General features: G+C 46.6%; 1 protein-coding gene across 1 annotated transcript in view; it reads right to left on the bottom strand.

Annotated features, from left to right (window-relative positions):
• Nucleotides 1-21,521, bottom strand: part of SEC31B (SEC31 homolog B, COPII coat complex component) — a 31,661-nt gene that overhangs the window by 2,767 nt on the left and 7,373 nt on the right. The window contains 23 exon segments of the mRNA XM_060286003.1: nt 209-280; nt 736-852; nt 1,151-1,297; nt 1,587-1,651; nt 1,880-2,182; nt 4,054-4,108; nt 6,226-6,299; nt 6,302-6,380; nt 6,893-7,066; nt 7,780-7,981; nt 9,358-9,401; nt 9,403-9,459; nt 9,591-9,593; nt 9,710-9,784; nt 11,938-12,168; nt 15,110-15,148; nt 15,151-15,246; nt 15,795-15,956; nt 16,076-16,175; nt 17,032-17,174; nt 17,531-17,674; nt 18,637-18,732; nt 18,935-19,130. Of these exon segments, the coding sequence (XP_060141986.1) occupies nt 209-280; nt 736-852; nt 1,151-1,297; nt 1,587-1,651; nt 1,880-2,182; nt 4,054-4,108; nt 6,226-6,299; nt 6,302-6,380; nt 6,893-7,066; nt 7,780-7,981; nt 9,358-9,401; nt 9,403-9,459; nt 9,591-9,593; nt 9,710-9,784; nt 11,938-12,168; nt 15,110-15,148; nt 15,151-15,246; nt 15,795-15,956; nt 16,076-16,175; nt 17,032-17,174; nt 17,531-17,674; nt 18,637-18,732; nt 18,935-19,130 (2,674 nt within the window).

Here is a 21,521-nt window from a genome sequence, read left to right as displayed (position 1 = left end):
AGTCAGTAAGCCCAACCCCGCCCCTACCCTGGAGGCATGGAAGGGAGAAGAGAGGACTTAAGTTCTAGAGCCCAGTCCAGGCAAGATGTCTATACTCTGTAAGGAACCCAGGGTCGGTGAGGCCCATAGGAAGGGACACTGGGCACCCTTTGGCCATGGGTGAAGGTGGAAGAGTGGGAGGCAGAGGAGCACCACTGCCTGTACTTACTGTCTCTTCACAGAGCTTCTCATATAGACATTCTAGACGTTGGGCTGCTTCATCCAGCTTCCGTTTTGTCTTCTGCAGGGAGGGAAATGGATTCTGATTCCAGCTACTATGCCTAACACTACACAGAACCATAAAGAATCACGGTACCTTAGAGCTAGAATGGCTTAATGCTCTTTCATTTCACGGAGGACAAAAAGGAGACCTGAAGAGGCCAAGTGACTCGCTCAAGCTGACGCAGCCAGGAATGAATGGCAGGTCTCCCCACTCCTGGTCTCACCCTCCTTGCAGTACTCCCTGCGGCCTTTCCAAGCGCTAAGTCTCAGTGCTGTTTGGTCTTGCTGCCAAGGAGATAACCTCCAGACCAGACAAGTCCTCCCCAACTCCACATGGACATCAAACAAGTATAAGATACAGGCAGCATGTCCAGGGACAGTAAGAAGAGTCACACAAGGAACTGGTCTACAGCTAAGGGGTCCTGGGACCAGCTAGGGTAGGAGGGGAGCATCATGGGGAAGGTTCAGACTCACTATGTCAGTGGCAGACAGGGAGCAGCGCTGCAGAAGCACCTCAAAGCTGATATTCAAGGACTGATGTTCAGGGGGCAGCTCCTTCCTGTCCATCTTCGCAGGTGGCCGCTGAAGTTGCTGAGGAGGGAGCAGGGACACAGGAGAGAGAGGCAAGCTGTCCTGCTCATGGCTCCCCTCAGGACTAGTCCTCAGTGACTTGGGGGTCACACTGCTCCCACTAGAGCAGAGCAGAGCTGAGGAGGGGCATCCTCCCTTGTCTGCAGTAGAGACACTTGGTATCTGCCCCCCACCCCATCTCCTTCAGCCCAGAGTCTGCCTCCAACTTGAGGAATGAAGCCATCTACCGTGCTCCCTGCTTTTCTATACCCAAGAAAAGAAGGTTTCCAAGAGGAGGGAAACACATCATTCCTGTCACCTACAGGCTAAGTTCTCCTGGGGCTCCAGGGGGAGCATGACTCACACTGGGGACAGCAGGCTGTGAGGAAAGGACCCCTCGTGGCTCAGGGGTGAGGCACATAACTGGAGCACTAATTGGTGCTGGGGGCATGAATGTCTCTGGCAACTAAAGAGAGAGAAAAGAAAGGCACGTGAGTCTAAGCTGAAAGACTCCTTCGGCCCTACTTTGAGGGAGTGGCAGAAATTATGAATGAACGAGGGCACAGAATAGTGCGTGGGGAACCTGGAAGTGAGAAGATGGTGAATGTGTATAAGAAGGAAAGAGGAGGGAGCTGAGGGGAGAAGAGTGAGTGGGGAAAGCAGAACAGGAAGGACCAGGCTGCTTTCTGTACGGAACTAGAGTGTGGGTCGTTGGTGAATGTATAAGGGGTTGAGTTGGGGGGAGATGTGTTGACCTCTTTCCTCTGGAGGTTTCCCCTGGGCACTGGAGCATTTTCCAAGGAATCTTGAGGTCCCGAATAGTATAAATATAGAGGTATTTTAGGGGCATGATCAAAAACACTGTAATTTTTGGTCTGAAGACCAGGAAAATTATTTTAGTTGGAGTCTGCCACACCTCCCTCCACAGACCAGCCACACTCTGAGTTGACATTCTCCAACCCCAGTTCATTGGCTTGAGGAAAGAGACTCCCAAGGTGGTAGTGGGGAGGGGAGGAGAGGGAGGCCATGGGAGAAGACTGACCCGGCTGAGGAGTCAAGATGCCAGTGGTTGGGAAGGTATCGGCGCATGGAGCACCTGGCCCTCCTGGAGGGTGTGCTGCAGAGAAGGTGACAGGAGGGGCTGGCGGCTGGGAGCTCATAGGGTTGAAGCCTGGCGCTCTCACAGGAAGCAGAGGGAGCCGTCGAGGAGTCTCAGGCAGGGAGGCAGAACCAGCCTGCATAATGTCTGGGGGTGCTGTGGGTGCACCAGGAAGAGGCCATGTTCCAGGGAATCCCACGGGGTTAGGAGATTGCACCCTTTGCCCTCCTGAGAGCCGCGGCTGAGATAAAGCTGAAATGGGATAGAAACAGGTCATTTGCCACCAAATTTCAATTTGGGAGAGACTCAGAGCACATCAGAGAGGAATAAAGCAGCAATTAAAAAACTATAATAATAATAAATAACTAATATATGTGTGTGGAGATCTACCATTTACAAAGTACTTTTAACTATATTCCTTATTTGACCCTCAGAACAATCCTGTGGGGTTGAAATGACCAACATAACAACCACTCTCAATTTTCAAAAGAAACAAAGTGGCTAGGTATATTGCCCACAGGTACAAAGCCAGTAACTGACAGTACTGAGAATTCAGACTTCAAACTCTAAGCTCCTCTCATTAGATAGACATACTGCCTCCCAAATCCATTCTGGCCATGCCAGATGTTTTCCTCTGTGCTCTGCCTAGACAGGTCTCCAACAAATCAACAAAACTGATAAACCTTTATAAAGACTGACAAAGATAAAGAGAGAAGACACAATTCATCAAGATCAAGGATGAAGCAGGGAACATTACAACAGACCCTGCAGCCATTAAAGAGATAATAAGGAATACTACAAATAACTTTACATTCATAAACTTGACAACTTAGAAAAAACGGACAAATTCCTCAAGAACCAAAACTCAGCCAAAATTAAATAGAAAACCTGAATATTTCTATAACTAATAAAGGAATTAAATTTGTAATTAAAAAGCTCCCCCCCACCACCAAAAAAAAGTCTCGAGGCCTAGATAGTTTCACTGGAGAATTTTACCAAACATTCAGAGAATTAACACAAAGTTTACATAATCTCTTCCAGAATATAGAAGAAGGAACATTTCCTAACTCACTTTATGAGGTCAGTACTACCCTGATACCAACACTACAAAATAAAACTACAGACCAATATTTCTCATAAACTTAAGACACAAAAATCCTCAGCAAAATTTTAGCAAATCAAATCCAACAATGTATATAAAAATAATATACCACAACCAAATGAGATTTACCCCAGGTCATGCAATGTATATCATGATATATTTAAAAATCAATCAACGTAATCCACCATATCAACAGGTTAAAGAAGGAAAATCATTTGATCATATAAAATGATGCAGAAAAAAACATCTGACAAAGTTCAACACTGATTCATGATTCAGTACCCCAGGAACAGATGGAAAAACTTCCGTAGCCTCATAAGGAGCATCTACAAAAAACCTAGAGCTACCATCATATTTAGTGGTGAAAGACTGAATGTTTTCCCTCTAAGACTGGAAACAAGGTTAGGGTGTTCACACTCACCATTCTTATTTTAGTACTACAATAACGCAAGAGAAATTAAAGGCATACAATTTGGAAAAAAAGAAATAAAACTGTCTCTATTCACAGATGACATAACTATCTACATAGAAATTCCCAAGGAATCCACAAAACACTCCTAAAGCAAATAAATGAGTTCAGGAATCTCATTTATGAGCATTGAAAAGTCACGTGATACAAGATTAACACATAAAAACCAATTACATTTCTATACACTGACAATAAACAAGTGGAAACCAAAATTAAAAATGCAATACCATTTGATTTCAAATTGCTCAAGAGAAAATTAAATACTTATGTTTGAAATGAACAAAACATGTCAGGAGCTGTATGATGAAAATTATAAAGTGCTGATGGAGACAGTATTGGAGAGACATAACATGTTCATGTACGGGAAGACTCAATATAGTAAAGATGTCAACTATCCCTACATTAATCTATAGTTTCAATGCAATTCCTGTCCATTTCTGCAAGTTTCTTTTTAGATATAGGCAAACTTACTCTAAAATTTATTTGAAAAGAACACGGTCTTAGAATATCCAAAGCAATTTTGAAACAGAAAAATAAAGTAGGAGGAATTACTATTCCCCATGTCAAGACTTACTGATATAGAGGTAGTAATCAAGACAGAGTGGTACTGGCAGAAGGACAGACACACAGATCAGTGGAACAGAACACGGAACTGAGAAATAAGTCCATACGAATATGTCTGACTAATTTTTGACAAAGGAGCAAAATCAATTCAATGGAAGAGGAGCAGCCTTTTCAATAAATGATTCTGGACATCCATTGGCAAAAAAAAAAGGAAACCTGACCCAAACTTCACACTTGCACAAAAATTAACTCAAAGTGGAACATGGACTTAAATGTAAAACATAAAACTATGAAACTTCTAGAAAAAACACAGTAGTAAATTTGGGGGACCTTGGACTAGGCTAAGAGCTCTTAGACTTGACATGAAAAGCATGATCCAAAGAAGGAAAACTTCATAAACTGGCCCTTATAAAATTAAATTTTTTTGCTCTGTGAAGGACTCTGTTAAAAAGATGAAAAGTAAAATTCATACATGGTTACCCACACCACACACACAAATGAATACATGTAAAACCAGTGAAATCTGAATCTGTGAATTATACTAATGTCAATATCTCAGCCTTGATATTGTATTGTGGTTGTGTGGGACACTGGCATGGGATGTGGTGGGCTTGGGATGTATGAGACTTCCCAATACATTTTATTGTATTTTCCTGTGAATCTGTAATTATAGAAAAGAGAGAGTGAGAGGAAAGGGAGAGGGGAGGGAGGGAGGGAGGGAGAGAGAGCCAGCAAGTAGGGAAGGAGGAGGAGGAGGAGGGAGGGGGAAGGTGAGGGAGGAAAGAAAATTAGGGTGGGAATTAAAGGTGGGACAGGATGAATCATCAGAACTTTTCTACCTGATACCTTCATCTACAATCTCCCTGGATTTTATTCCCCTCTAGTAGGCTCCTGGTCTCATAAATCAACAGCATCCTATCCATCTGGGCACTGTGGTCAGTCCCCCCATTTAGCACACTCCTCTTAACCATCACCAGTTTCTGTCAATTAATTCTACCTACTAAATATCTCAAATCCAACCTCACTCTCTAGTTTCAGGTCTTTCATTCCCTCACTATCTCTTGCTATAGCTTCCTAACCACCTCTAGCCTTGCCCTTCCTAGACACATAGCTAGTCCTTCCCCTGCATAAGACCATTCAATAGCTCCTGCCTGCCTTCAGGGTCAAGTCTAAACTCTTTCTTTAATTAATTAATTAATTAATGGCTGTGTCAGGTCTTCGTTGCTCCGCTGCCAGCTTTCTCTAGTTGCGGAGAGCTCGGGGGCTACTCTTCATTGCAGTGCATGGGCTTCTCACTGCAGTGGCTTCTCTTGTTGCGGAGCACGCGCTCTAGGTGCGTGGGCTTCAGCAGTTGTGGCACGTGGGCTCAGTAGTTGTGGCACACGGGCTTAGTCGCTCTGTGGCATGTAGGATCTTCCCGGACCAGGGCTTGAACCCGTGTCACCTGCATTGGCAGGAGGATTCTTAACCACTGTGCCACCAGGGAAGTCCCTCAAGTCTAAACTCTTGAACACAGAATGCCAGGTCTCTCCTGATCTAACTACCACTTGTTACCCCAGCTTCATCTAACTCAGTCCACTGCCACAAACACCTGTTTTGTAGCCCCATTAAAATGTTAGTCATTCCTCAAATGGGCTCTGCTTACTTTCCCTTCACTGCCTTTGTAGATGCCATTCCCTCTGCCTGAAATAGCCTTCCTTACCTCTTCCTTTGCCTAAATAACTTTTAACCTTCAAGACTCAGATCAAACATCATACTCGTTCTGAAACATTCCCTGAACTTCCCCCATCCCCCAGTAAATTGCTTTCTTCTGTGTGATCTCATGGCTCTTTAATCTTTAACCATATCCCAATCATGGTATTTATGAATTTTACTGTAGTTAATTTTTACCTATCTTTCCTAGACCAGACTATGAGCTAATTAAGGGCAAGGATCATGGTTTGTGTACCTTTCTGTTCTAAGTGCCTAGTAGTTGTTCAATAAATAGTTGTTAGAACAATAACTGAATCTACACTTTATGAAGACAGGAATTTTCATCATTTTTTCCCTAATATATTATAAATATATTATATTATATTATAAATATACTATAAAATCATGCCTGGCACTTGGTAGACACTTAACAGGTATTTTTGAATGAATGAACAAGCAAGATCTTACCTGGTGAGAAGACTGGAATCCCAGTCTGGGAGATGATGTCTCTTGAGAGTGGGGAGCAGCTCCCACAATAACCCGGGGAAAGGGGGAGACTGCTGGCCCAAGACACCAGAACCCTGGGCATGAAAAAGCCAATCTCTCAGCTGCTGAATTGGTGGCTATGAAAGTTATAATCATGAAGAACTGTGTTAAGTAAAGTTAAAACAAGCAAACAACCCCTCTTACAAGCCTGGCCCCACATAGCATTCAAACTTCAGCCGACCCTCTACATTTCAGCCACCTTAGAGGACTCAAAAGGTCTCTAATTCCTGCCAAGCCTTCCTTCTCGCTGTTCTTTCTGCCTAGAATGCCTGACATCTTCTGGTAAGCTATTTCTCTTTGAAGGTCCAGCTCAAATGTTTTAACCACTGGGAAGCCTTCTTTGACTTCTCCAGACAAAGCCAGCCCCTTGCCTGTGAAATCCCACAGTGCTTAGTATAAGCTTCTGTTGTAGCAGGATAAATTATTGACATCTGATTTTCCCCCAAGAGACTGTGAACCTCCTGAGGGACTAGATCTTATTTATCCTGGGAGCTTCAGCATTTAGCATAGTGCCTGGAACATCGAAGTGCTCAGCCAGTGTTAGATGACTGAATGAAATGGTATGCTTTCTCCACATGCCCCCGCTCACCTGAGCACTGTCACTGGGTAGGTAGCTCATGGCAGTGACCAGGCTGCCCTGGGCTGCCAGGAGGTTGGCATACTGAGCGATTCTGTAGGTTGTGGCAGGGCCTGGGCTCTCCCCATCAGCACCCCACAGTAGCTTCAAGCTCCTGTTAGGGACCATCACCTTCTCCATCAGGTCCTATAGGGACAAGGATAAGGGCAGTCAGCCCTCTTCAAAGCACATCCTGCTCTCCAAGCCCAGGCAGCTCAACCAAGGACTTCCCTGCTATGGGTATGAGGGCACCTGGCCATAGCCAGGTGCAGGTAGCAGGTGATGATATATGATATATAAGAGATATGACAGTCAGAGAAGGGCCACTTGGCTTCACTTCCCAAGCCGTTTGAGTCTTACACTCTTATACATTTCTGCCTCTTCTTTTTGGATTTTTTATCTTTTATGCTAATACATCATCAACTTCAGATTCTGTTATACTCTTATTTCATGTGTGACTTTGTCTCCGCATGAGTCTGTGACCCCCACCTTCTCTGGGTACCCACAGAGTATCTGGTACAATTTAGATACAGGACTTTTCACAGAAGCTAATAGAAGGCCCAAGCTCACAATTACTCAAATATCATGTAAACTTATACACCCAAACCTGAAGTGGGAAAAAATTACGACGGTTAATATCTAAGCAGCTGCTGCTCAGTCTCCCTTGACTGAGAAGGAAGGAAGATGATAGCTTACCCATGGAAAAGGTCCCAGACTTTAGGGGCCCTAATCTCTTCCCTAATACCCTGATTCCAGCCCGGTTACTCAAAAGACTCACCTCTGATGTCCCTGCAATCTCCACTGCTAGCCCCTCCTAAAGGCCTGATGCGGGGGACCAGGGCCCTGCAGAGAAGGGGTACCTGTAGAGCCATGGGGGATGAAGCCCGGGGGCATTTTGCCCAGCACTCCACCAGCCGCTCCACACTTCCTGAGCACACGTAACAGAGTCTGGCTTCAGAAGTTAGTGCCCTGCCACCCTCCTGCTCCATGTGAGTTCCCAGCATGTCTGTAGAGAGACAGAAACTTCTTAAATGGCACAGATTCCCTGTGCTCCTCCTCCTCCTGTTTGAAAACAGGTGGGGGACCATGAGCTATGGAACAAGTAGCCTCAGTGGCTTTAAGACAACAGTGAGGTTAATCCTGCTCTGCAGTGAAGGGCAAAGCTCTTGCACTGAGATGTGACAAGAAAAAGTAAAAGAGGACCATAAATGCCCTCTACTAAACATAGAGGGATGCACTCTAGTCCCTGACAACATGGCTTGACCTCCCAGAGTTCAGGTCGCTCCTCTGTCTCCTCCCTCAGTGTGGGAGTAGTCCCCGCTCGCTGCAACTAGAGAAAGCCCGTGCGCCGCAACAAAGACCCAACACAGCCACAAATAAATAAATAAAATAAATAAATTTATTTTAAGAAAAAGTCTACAAATAACAAATGCTGGAGAGGGTGTGGAGAAAAGGGAACCCTCCTACACTGTTGGTGGGAATGTAAGCTGGTGCAGCCACTGTGGAAAACAGTATGGAGGTTCCTCAAAAAACTAAAAATAGAGTTGCCATATGATCCAGCAATTCCACTCCTGGGCATATATCCAGACAAAACTATAATTCAAAAAGATGCATGCACCCCTACGTTCCCAGCAGCACTACTCACAATAGCCAAGACGTGGAAACAACCTAAATGTCCACCCACAGATGAATGGATAAAGAAGATGTGGTACAGATATACAGTGGAATACTACTCAGCCATAAAAAATGAAATAATGCCATTTGCAGTAACATGGATGGACCTAGAAATGATCATACTAAGTGAAGTCAGAAAGAGAAAGACAAATACCATATGATATCACTTATATGTGGAATCTAAAATATGACACAAATGAACTTATCAATACAAAACAGAAACAGACTCACAGACATAGAGAACAGACTTGTGGTTGCCAAGGAGGAGGGGGTGGGGGAGGGATGGAGTGGGAGTTTGGGATTAGCTGATGCAAACTAGTACATATAGAATGGATAAACAACAAGGTCCTACTGTATAGCATGGGGAACTATATTCAGTATCCTGTAATAAACCATACTGGGGAAGAATATAAAAAAATGTATGTATATATGAATCACTTTGCTATACAGCAGAAATTAACACAACATTGTAAATCAACTATATTTCAATTAAAAAAAAAAGAGTTGGCCCTCAATGGGTAAAGCTAAAAGAATAACCAGGTATGGTTTGGGAAGTGCTCTACTTCATGGTTAAAACACAACTCTACCCCTAGCCTAAAAGCTTAGGTCTCTGTGTCTCACTCTGGTTTTAAATGAATGAGGAGTTTGAAGACTTCCACAGAAGCTGAGCACTTACTGAGAGCAAAGCTTAGGGCTAGGAAGGGGAAGATACCCTAAAGGCAGATCTTCTGTGCTACCCTAGGTTAGGCTGGCTGTGCTCCTACCGCACCTGGATGCAAAAGGCCTGTTGTCTGTTACTGTTAAGGTCAACTTCCATTGGGTTGAGGGCTCTCACCCAGCCCCAAATCACTCTTCAACCATGTGGCCTGAAGGGAGAGACTTATGAGTACCACTCTTCCCAGCATGAGGTCAAATAAGCATTATGCTTTCTTCCCACCTCCCTACCCCACCAACTGGACTCGCTAAGATCCTTGAGGTATTTTCCTGGGAAAGAAACTACCTTCAGGAGGTAAAATGCTCGTATATGTATTAATGGAAGAGGTATTCTGAGACGGTTTCCACTGGCAGGATTCTCTTTTCTGCATCAAGCACGTTTCTGATGTGAAAGCAGCTTACCTTCTTCTGAAGTTCATCTTTATTGTATCCTAATAGTTTTAGGAATTTCATTCTGGAGTCCTTCTCTAAGGTCACCTAAGGAGCCACAGAACATAGAAGTCTCCATTAAATGAATGTGAAAGACGCTCTCCTGCACCAGCTGGACATCTGTGCCAGTGTACCCTCAAATGTAGTTCTTTGTACTACCAGAAGTGCTCACTGAGGCCAACACCATCTCTCCCTATTTCTCCCCAGACTTGATTCCTGTTGGGGTGTGGGCAGATGTGTTAACAAACCCTTTCCCCCTTCTGCAATGAGAACTGGACCTTCAGTTGACTTCCTAGATCTATTGCCCTGGTAACCTGATAAGAGTAAAATGTCAGCTATGTTTCTAGGCAACACAGCTTGTGACTGGTAAATTGCATCTGGACCAGAACTATGTAAACTATAAATAATTGATGTGGACACCATGCTATGGGCTTCCCTGATAGCAAGGACTCCTGTACTAAACAGATCCCTTGCAGGGACCCTTTTGGAGTTTGTACAAGAGATATTAGCTCTTGTGGGCCTGGAGCTTCCAAGCCAGGGCAGCTAGCACACCAGCCTGATGTATATCTCATCTTCTTGCACCTGGGGAGCTGAAGGAGCGAACTCAAAGCTGCCTCATGGACTGTAACAAGGACTCCCACAGAAGAGAACCACCTGATGCTCCCTGATGCTGCCCTGCTGACAAGCTGTGGTTCCTGTCCCCTATCCTTCTGAGGAGACTGATGCCAAGTGAGCCTTCAGTAGTCTTATGAGTCTAAACGGCTAGGTGAGAAGACTCCTAAGTGGAAGTTGCATGGATATAGTAAACGAAGTCAGCTTATTCAGTGTTCCAGATACTAAGGGCCAAGGCTTCCTGAAGCCCTACCCTAATGGGTTAGCTGGCCTGGGCCCTTCATTTATCCCACACTGAACCATGAATTCTTACTATGATCTTTCTCATAGTCTCTCAGGGCCCCCTTCTTCTTCTATCTTCTTCTCCTGGAAATGTTCATCCATACCCAGCTTCAGGACCATCATCATGAACAGCTCTTGCGTAGCTTTTAAATCAGACTCCCCTCTGTCCTATGGGCACCAATGCCTCCTTTGTTCAGCAGAGTAAAGGCTGAACTCCCAATTATTCCCTCTACTCTTTCCCACCCCACCATTCCTGGAGCTACTACCTGTATCCTGCTTATAACAATAGCATTATTTCTTACTATTTTCTTCCCACATCTCTTTCTAGCTTCATTCTACGGTTGATGATCTTCCTCAGATCCTTTTCTCCTAAGATTCCTGGTATCGACCTTCATAAAGTTCTAGTATAGGGCTTCCCTGGTGGCGCAGTGGTTGAGAGTCCGCCTGCCGATGCAGGGGACGCGGGTTCGTGCCCCGGTCTGGGAAGATCCCACATGCCGCGGAGTGGCTGGGCCCGTGAGCCATGGCCGCTGAGCCTGTGCATCCGGAACCTGTGCTCTGCAACGGGAGAGGCCACAACAGTGAGAGGCCCGCATACCGCAAAAACAAAACAAAGCAAAAAGTTCTAGTATATCTGAAGCACAGACTCCAAGTTCTTCTCAGACCCCCCAGGACAGTCCCTGTCCTTCTTTTTGCATTCTACTCTATAATCCCAAAGATATGACTAATCCTCTCACTGCCTGTCCAGTGATTTCTTTCTTTCTTCAGCTCTCTCCTCTCACATGCTCACTTCCTTTGACACATAAATCACTCATCATGGTGTCATAAGCAACCTGAAATTAAACTGACGCTGCAACTGAAACCATGCCTCCAGAGTAGAGTGGGACTTGAGCCCTGAGTCCCACCACAATGACTTGCCTTGGGTTACCTGAAACAACTCAAAGCCTTCCAACTGATCCTCTTCCCTTCCTTTCCCTTTCTTTCTTCTCCATTCCCATCACCTTAACTGCCCTGTGACATGGCACTGTGAAAGCCTTCATCCTGGCTCTGGTAAAGTAGCCAGGACATCAGCAACAGTAGGAAAAAGGCAAATGCTGCTTGTACTCCTCAGTTCCCCTATAGCCATGAATGGTCTCTGAGCCTCGGGTAAAGGGTGAAGACTTTGTGCCCGGGGTGGGTGCCATGTAGGAAAAATCCCAGCGAGGTTAGGGCCTCTGTAATCTGGGCCACATGGTGGTTGTTGACAGAGGCTGGGGTGCCCGGCTTTGGAGAAACACTTCTGAGCAGCCAGCCTTCAGGCTTCCTACTTTCAGGAACTGCCAGAGCATCTTTTCGCTTTGCAGTGATGCTTGCTGGATCTTGTTCTGACAGTAATTCAGGAGATTTCCTGATCCCAGGCCCTTCTGCAGCTCAGCTGACCGCATGAGGAATTCAGGTTCTGTGGTGACCTGACTGATGAAGACTAGGCGGAGGCAAGGCTGTGGCACCTGATGGGCAGGGGTGCTGGGGAGGCCAAAGGTAACCAGCTTCCCCCCAAACTGTTGAGGAAAAACAAGAAGGGTGAAGGCAAAAATTAACACCAAGTCAGGATCATAGGGAAGGCTATCTATTGGTCGACCCTAGGATAGGAAAGCAATAATAAGAGAACTCCTGGGGGTAGAATAGGATCAGGAATTCAGTAGTGAATGTACCCCCACCCCAAAACCACTCCTGCACTTTCAGCGCCATCAGCTTAAAACTTCAGTACATGGTACTCATCTTTTCCTCACCTGTCCTGGTACCACCTTTCTCCCAGTCACCTGGACTAAACTCCTTGGAATTATCACAGTCTTTTTACCCACAATAGCTGAGCAACAACAAAGTCTTCCTTCCCTCTTCTTGTTCAATGTCTCCCACGCCCAGTGCTAGCACTGGTCTTTTCCTCCTCCATTCCAAGCCTTAGACTACAACCCTATCCCTGCTGCCATTCAGGAGCCTGTACTGGTTTCACAAGGCCCCAGAGAGAGCTTAAGCTCCTCTGCCTAGAGTGCACAAAATCTTTCAAAATCAGGGCCAGACCTGCGTCTCCGGCACCTCTCTCTCTGTTCATTCATGTGATCACTCCGCATCTCCAAAGTGCCCAGTTCATTCCTGCTTCTGTGCCTTCAACCACCACAACAACCCCACCTGAGAATCCTTCTCACCAAATGAGGTACTTTATATAAAGCACCTGGAACAAAAGCAGAGCCCAGGAAAGTTCCTTTACTCCAGCAGTTCACCTTGGCTGCACATTAAAACCACCTGGGGAGCTATCCAAAGTCACCAGGCTGTACCCCAGACAAAAAAATCAGAAGCTCTGGGGGTGGTACCGGGCATCAGTATTTTTTTTAAGTTCTTCAGGTTATTCCAACTGCAGCCATGCTTGACAACTACTGCTCTAGTCCCCAACCATTCACTACTACCCCCTCCTTAATGAATGTTCCCAGCCAGAATTCTTCACCACTCCTACAGCACAAAATCTACATTACAGATTGTGCTAAACAGAACCATCTTAACTTTTGATTTGTATAATACTCGACAGTTTTACGAAGTGCTTACATATATTCTTACTTGAGTTTCATGTCAATTCACAAATAGAAGCTCAGCAGGTCCTACTATCCCTGTTTTACAGATAAGAACACTAAAGTCCTGAGTTAAGTGACTTGCCCAAGGTTACCCAGCTGGTAAGAGACAGAGCTATGATAAGAATTCAGGCCCCTTGACCTCAGAGTTCTTCACCTCTGATGGGGCTAAAGACGGGCACCATGGAGGAGGGTGGTATTTAAGCAAGCGACCTTGAAAGGCTGCAGTAGGATTCAATGTTCAGGAGAGAAGCTGAAGGGTAAGGTACAGGTGGAGGCAGCAGAGTTGAGTTATTCATAGAACAGAAAGTAGACATATATAATTGGAGTAGAGCGAACACATGAGAATAAGGTGGGAATAAAAACTGGAGCAGGACTTGGCCATTTTGGGGGAAGTGGAAGTTGGACAACATCGCCTGTTTTAGTGCCTTTTTTTTTTTTTTTTTTTTAGTTCAGCAGAGAATTCTCCAGGGCAGGTAACTTTGCGCTGGATCGAGATGAGCTGGTGCAGGCCCAAACACTCACATAAGACGTGGTGCTCTGCCTCGGCCTCAACAGGTGGGTGCGTTTCAACTGGACAGACGACGGGCTGAAGTGCGTGTTTTGCCAGATCTACTGGCACCTACATCCTAGGGGCATCCTGGTCCTGGAGCCCCAGCCTTGGTCATCCTACAGCAAGAGAAAGACTCTCATGGAAACAATCTACAAGAACTATTATCAAATTCAGCTGAAGCCAGAGCAGTTCACTTCCTACCTGACATCCCCAGAGGTGGGGTCCTCCAGCTAGGAGCTTGTGGCCACACCCCACAACACCTTCAAAGACTTCCAGTGTCCTGTCCTGTAACTGTTCCACAAGGCCCATCCCCCCAGCCACTAAGTGGCCTCCTGAACAGACAGTGTGAAGAAGCTGCCCGCTGCTACAAAGGACCTGGGGGAAGAGGAAAGTATCCCAAGGTCTTTTCTTTCTGGCTCCAAAGATAGTTTCCTCTCTTGGATCTGCAGAGAAAGCCTTTCCTGTGTTGCTGCCCCAGCCTCTTCCCTACACCTCTGGCGCCTAAGCAGCAAGCCCGGCTGTGCTGGAGTCACCATCATCTTCCTCTCCCCCACTCCACTGGGCTGGATGGCATGGACGGTTTGCTGACCTCTGTTCTCCTGGGGCATGGGAGGTGGTGGGTATCAAGTTCTCTAGCCTCTTGCTCCTGTTGTCCCAAGGAGAGATTCCCATTTCTCCTCGGCCCTTGTCCTAGCTGTGTCTCAGTGGACCACAGATAGACGGACTGAGGGTTAAGAGGGGAATGTTGATGGGGAGGTCTGCAGGTACTGTGAAAATCCTTCCCTCTGCTGTTCCCCACTGGGAGAGGTGGGGTTTGGGTTTGGAATGTGAGAACGGCACAATAAACCTGATGTTTAGGGCAGTGCTCCCACCCACCCCCAAAAAAACTGGAGGTAAATGGGGCTGTGTACATTTGGCCTTGAGTCTATAAGGCAATGGCGGGGGGGCGGTCAAAGGTTTTGAGCAGAGGAGGGAAAGGATGAAATCTACATTTTTTTTTCTTTCCTGCTTTGTATTCATCCTGTTCTTTTTGTATTCTAACTATGCCTGGACTCACTACCAGTCCAGGTATGTAGATGTGGAGAAAAATCAGATGGAATCTCAGGCAGTTCTCCATAAATGAGAGTTCTAAAGCAATCAATTCCTTTTAGATAGGACTGGCACAGCAAGCAGGGTGAAGGGGTAGAGAGGGAAGCTACAGCAACTCTCTGCTTGAGCAGTAAAGTGGGACCTGATCTCAGACACAGGCAGTGAGAATAAACCTCTTACAGAACACAGCTCCATGCTGGGCACACAATAGGCTTCACACACACACACTACACTTACAGCAAATGAGACACCTGCTGGCCTTCTCATCCATTTGGGGTTTTTTTTTTCAGGGGAGATATCAATGATGCTTGGGCCACTTGCTCTGGCACCTGCAATGGTGGGAGATGCTGGACTTTGCTAAAGGAAGAAGAGATCTGAGGGCAAAAGGACACCTGCATCACCAGTGTGGAGTGGTGGCTTAGCCAGGAACTCTACCTACAAACTCCATTTTGGGAGGGATCCTTGAGACACCCAATTTGGCCCACAAAGGCAGGACTCTCATATTCCAGGGGACTGGTAGTGAGGATGGGACTCCCATGCAATAAGGCTCTTGGAAAGCCTACTGCATCCAATGTCTACAGTGGAGTGTGGCACAAAACGGATCTATAGGAGGCAGGGAGGAAAGACAGTTCATACTTCCAAAACAGTGAAGGGTCCTAGCATGGAGGTCCAATTTCCCCGAAATACCGCTGGGAACATCCAAGAGCAAGAGTCAAGGTAAAGGCCTCCTTTATATTGGGCAGGAACTGACGTCCTTCCGGGAAGATGGGCACTGGAGCAAAGGTTCAGCCTTCCCAAACCCAGGGCTCTGGTCTCCCAAGTCTCCAATAGTCCCCACTTCTTCCCAGGCTTATGTCCTTCCCTCTCCCGCCAAACAGAGACAGTCCCTTCCCTCCAGCATTCTCCACCAAGCCCTTCAAACCTTGTCAGCCTGTCTCATCTGCTGGACTTCCCAGCTCCTACCCATCACAGAGTATAAACTGATCCAGCCGTCAAAGGAGGCAGCAGAGAACACTGGAGGGTCCCAAGGGCACCACTGCGCATCAAAGCACCAGCTGCTCAGTGTGGGTAGCTTATACACCACCTAATATGAGGGAACACAACCATTAAGGAAACCTTGACTTAGGTAAGGAAACCCAGAACACACAGGTGCAGCCGGGACTCCCCTACCATCCCAGCATGCCCACAGAAGGGCCAGCCTACCTCGCTGCTCTCCAGGTTCCAGCACAAGACCTGGTTGTCCTTGGCACTACTGAGCAGTAGCTCAGCGTCAGCCTGACTCCATGACACTGACAGGATCCCCCTAAAAAGGAAAGGAAAGAGGAACTAACGTTTGCTGAATGCCTACTGTGAGCAGGGTGCCTTATGTATCTTGGATAAATCTCATTCCCCCAAAATGAGCAGTCTGACTTCATTTTACAAATGAGGAAAATGAGGCTTTGGAGGAAATTAAGGAACTTTCAGCAGTCAAGCAGCCAGAACCCAAGTCAAATCCCAGAGCCTGTGCACTATGCACTATACCACTCTGCCTCCTGCAGGTCACTGAAGGATGGCCTGCTTCTCTTCCCTGATTGTAGGGTAGGAATTATGAATCAACATGAATCAGGCAAGCACCCATCCCTATGGGTGCTTTTAGCCCAGGAGGGTAGTGAGGACCTAATGCTCAAAAGTCCCCAAGGGGCATGGCCCTTGAGTTAGAAAGAACAGACTATGGGGCTGTTTTCTCTGCTGTAGGCCCAAGAGCTACAGCTTCAGAGGCAGGCCTGTTCACAGAAAAGACAGGAGCCAAGGTTCCCTTATTAAGAACTCTTGAAGGAGGCAACCTAATTACCTAAAGAAATGAGTACTGTCCTCAGATCAGAGCTTGGGGACTCTCCCAGGGGGACTAAACATTGGCTCCAGTATTTCTCATGACCCTATCCCCACTCCCATCTCTGGAAGTTAGATGGAAACTCAGGCTCTTTTCCATAACCTCTGGGTCTAAAGGAACTCCTCTTGATTGGACCTGGAACTAGAACTGGGTAACTATGTGTTCACTGGGATAGCTTTGAAGCCAGGGAGAATGTCTGGTAGCCAAAGTGAGGCATGCATTGCCTTCTACCCAGGTCATTTATGCCCCCGCCCTCCAACAAGGATGTGGATGGGGTTTGAGATGCTGCCTGCTGTGACTCTCCAGCACCTTCAGGGGTGAGGAGGCAAAGCACAAGTCCCACAGATGAATTACTGGAAGATGATCATCTTCTGAACATAGCACCAACTGGGTGGCCATGTCTGGGTGCCAGGCCAGGCCTGAGCAGTGCATCTGTGAACAAAGCAGACCCCAATGGGCCATGTAACCTGACTCTTCTGGTTATGAATCTTTTTTGTCCAGCTGAAATGGGACCTCTCTGAGGGTAGGCTTTGTGTCTCTCCTATGTGACTGGGAACACCACAGCCATCGGGGAATGAGTGATGACCATAGCAAGGAGCACCAGAAGCCTCCAGATCAGCTCAGTTCAGCTTCCCTAAGCTTTCACTCTCAAATGGAAATCTGCTGAGGCTGAATTCACAGGTGTAACAGCCGAAAGCAGAACCCTCGCCTGGGGGAGAGCAGCTCCAACACTAGGCCTGAGAGAGACAGCAGAGCCCGAGCCTATATTCTGCCTGTATTCAACTCACCCTATTGCTGTGATCACTGACTTTGATGATAGGTTCATTCTTCCTGAGATCCCACACGACTGCCTTGCCGCTGGGGTGAGCAGAAGGCAGAATGTGTTGAACCTGACGGTTCCAAGAGAGTGCCTTGATGTCTTCTGGGGGCTGCTGAGGCAGGATGTGTGGGGGGCAGGTTGAGGACAATCTGTCACCCCTGGACCAAGAGACAGCTGCTCTTCCACTGCTCCCAACCACCCAGAGAAAGGCCAAGAGTAGACATGGGGCTATCCAAACCAAGCCAGTCTCGGGAAGCTGGGAGGAGAGTTTTCCAGAGAGGATGCTTTAGGAAACTGGTGTAGAAGCTGAGAGGACAGATGCACTTGGGTTTTACTCCTATCCCAAAGTGCTCCTGAGAGGATAGAGTCAAGATTTTAAAACAGCCCTCTCATCTCTGACAAGAGAGAGAGGGAGAGGAAAAAGGTGAGGGAGGGAGGGAGGGAAATATAGACCCCCAAGACCCCCAGAGAGAATGAGGCAGAGAGAAAAGCCATTGATACTTTTAGGACACAAGGTGCTATCAAATTCATACTGAACTTACCTCACGATACTGTAAGCATAAGAAACAAAAGCGAGGAAGAAAAAGATGGGCCCAGTTACAGACTGACAAGATAGGTACACTCAGAGACAGAGACACACAAGTCCCCCAACCACATGGGGGAACCAGATACAAAGACAACGCTGATCCTCCCCCAAAAAGGACAAGGGTGTATCTGGGTGTCCTACTCTTGCCCCTGGTCAGCTAAGCTCAGGGCCCAAGCTTGCCTAAGCTATACTATGATAAACAGTACGTTCACGCCTTCTCTCAATGTCTTTTACTCCCCTCACCCTTCTTCATTTGCCTTCCAGAAACCCCTGGGTCAGTTAATGACCACAAGCCACCCCCAACGCGTCCCCACCCAACTCCAACTCTCTATTATCTGGCTGGTAGGCAGCACGTTAGTCTGTGGAGCTTTAGTGCCCTCCAGTGGTGAAGATGGAAATCTCCTGTGGGCTGGCTGCCTCCATAATTCAACGCTCCCTGGGAAAATCAGGTGCACACTCTTAAGCAGCAGCACCAGAAGGCTCCTCACCTGTGACTTGGATCCTGGGGTCATTGGCACACTCAGGTTATTCAAATCCCAAATGAAGATTTCTGAATCATTGGCCCCTGAGGCCAGGAGGTTGCCCTGTATGAAGGAACAGGCCTTTGGAGACACGCCTTCCCAGGAAGAGATGAGAGCAGAAAAGGGGGAAGGAGACCCACATGCGGGGCTTCCAAAGCCACCCCCACAACAACTTGGGAAGGGCTCAGAGTTAGAGACCACAGGTCACAAGCAAACACTTCCCTTCAGATCTGTCAGCCGTGTCTGATTAACTGAAATGTAGTACCTGGAACGGATTAAAGTCAAGGGCTCTGACAGCCCCCGTGTGCTTCTGTATCTGGGTAATCACAGGCTCCTTTCCCGAAGACAGGATGTGGGTCACATTGTATAGAGTAAGCATGCCATCATCCCTGCCGCCTGCAATAACCCCGGAGCCTTCCAGAAGCCCGTTGCCAAAGCTCCCCCAGATCAGCTTGTGCAACCTACAAAGAGGAGGAACTGGCATCAGCACCAACTCAGGTCCACGTCAGTAAGTAGAGAATGGGCATCTTTGCCAGCTTCTGACATTACGCAGGCATCCCCACCCTTGGTCAGGGCCTGCCTGTCTCCCTCATTTCCCAGACACAGAACAGAGGTCTCCTCTGCCTGGTCCTCCTGCCGTTTGGCTGAAAAAATGTTCCATCTATGTTACACTAGAAGCCAGGAGGCCACTGCCACGGAGCTGGGGGAGGGGTGCTTTTTATGTTTTTGTTAACATTATTGGGTTTAATATAAACCCAGTGATAAACACTTCAAATAAATTACTTCTTAATCCTCCCAACTCAAATAACAACTAACACTTATTTTGATAACTTCCTACGTACTAGTCACTAGTACGTGTTAAGTGCTTTACATGTTTTAGCTGATCAACAACCCCATGAGGTATTAACTCCATTTTCAATTGAGGAAACGAGGCACAGAGAAGTTGTGAAACTTCTGTATATACAGTTAGTAATTTTACTCCCATTTGACATCTAGGAAGTGACAGAGTCAAGGTTCAAAGTTAGGCCCATCTTATGCCAAAGCCTGAGCTCTTAACCATCATAAAATATTGTCTTCTATTTAGAGCAAGATCCAAACTCTTCTATACCTGAATAGAAGCAGGTTCCTTAGGCCAACAGTTGCTGTCCCCTCTTCCCTCTTAAACTGGAAGTGAGAAAAGATCTAAGGACTTTCCCATCCCATGCCTCTCCCATGTGTCTAGTCCACTGGAACTACCATGTGGATTCAGTGGGCCAGCCCTAGAGACACAGAGGCACAAAGAATAAATGCACCGTTTGGGGGACACTTTTCTGGCTTTCTGAGCATCTTTCACACAAGAAAGAGATGGACCCTGGGCTCCCTGCACACAAGTATGGGTCCCCTGCAAAGCCCCTAGGGAAGGCATGTGAAATCCCCAAAGGCTCACAGGTGGTCTGTCCTCCATTTCACTTGGCTACCCTACTAGACAAGGATATTTCTGCAGCCTTCCGAGAAGCCAGATTTCACATTGAATGATGTCGTAAGATCTCTAACTGAAATTAAATGTTCCCACACCCTGGAAACAATCAGCAAAGAAATTGAATGGGGTGACCAGGCAGGAACCTGTTTGGCCAGTCATTAGAGCAGAGCCAACCGGTCAAAAGTGAAGAGCTGAGCACTAGTTCAGACCAGGTCAGCATCTGAACAAAAACAGCAGAGCTGAACAAACGGTGGGTCTAAAGCTACTGTCAGAAAGGCTATATTTTCTAAGGTTGCGCTGACCTTAAAAGGACAGAAGAATGTGTTCCATGCTGGCTCCAGAGGCTGCCATGTCATCCAGGGGCTAGAGCTCAGCATGGGCAGAGGGCAAGTCAATAGGTTAGCCAGAGAAGCCTCTAATAGGTCACACAGGAAGCAGAGGTAGGTAGGGCCATGGAAACTCACATGGGAATGCAGTGACCGTGGTATGGTCAGAGCACATGATATATAAAATCAGAGTAAAAGGTACCTGAGACCACATGGGAGTCACCAAAGGGTCGGAGAAGAGGGCCCAGTTACTTTAGAGTGGCTGAAATGCAGAATACGGGGTGTGACAAAATGATTTTTCTTTGTGTAAGCATGCAGAAAGTACATTCCTATTGTTAACACTTCACTAGTAAGGGTGAAACTGGAGCCCGAATAGCTGTGATAGACAACACCTGGGAGAGGGGGAACACCTGGGACGAGTCAAGCAAGGAAGGAGACTTGATCAATCATCTCTGCCCTGCAAATGGACAGTCATATGTGTGCGTGTGAGCGCGTGTGTGTAAACAAAGAGAGAGCACACAAGCATGTGAGCAAATGTGACAAAACATTAACAACTGATGAGTCTAAATGAAGGTATATGATTGTTCATTGTACTATATTGTGCAACTTTTCTGTGTTTGAATATTTTAAAAATAAAAAGTTATAAAACAAAAAAGATGGCCTTTGGCCTGCAAATAGGAACTAAGAGATTTAAATAAAAGGTATAGGGAGACGAGTTTGTATAGGAAGGTGGGAACTTTGAAAACATGAGAATACACGTGGAATTCTCTGCTAAAGAGCTTCTCAGGATAATGATGGCAATGATGGAGACCATATGGCATCACAGAATGAGGGGTGGCACCTAAAGAAAATACAGGTTCCTGATTCCCACCCAGACCTTGTGAAGCAGAATTTCCAGAGACAGGTCCTCAGAATCTACATTTCTAATAAGAGCCCCCCAAGTGATTCTAACAAGCTGCCAGGGTTAGGCACCTCTGTACTAGATACATCAGACTGCACACCAGCATAGAACAATGGGAAGAAGTTGAATGCATAAAGATAGAACCAGCCCAAACAATCAACTCATG

The sequence above is a fragment of the Globicephala melas genome, chromosome 16, assembly GCF_963455315.2.
Source record: "Globicephala melas chromosome 16, mGloMel1.2, whole genome shotgun sequence".
NCBI classification, from domain to species: Eukaryota; Metazoa; Chordata; class Mammalia; order Artiodactyla; family Delphinidae; genus Globicephala; species Globicephala melas.
This window is presented reverse-complemented; position numbering and strand designations above follow the sequence as displayed.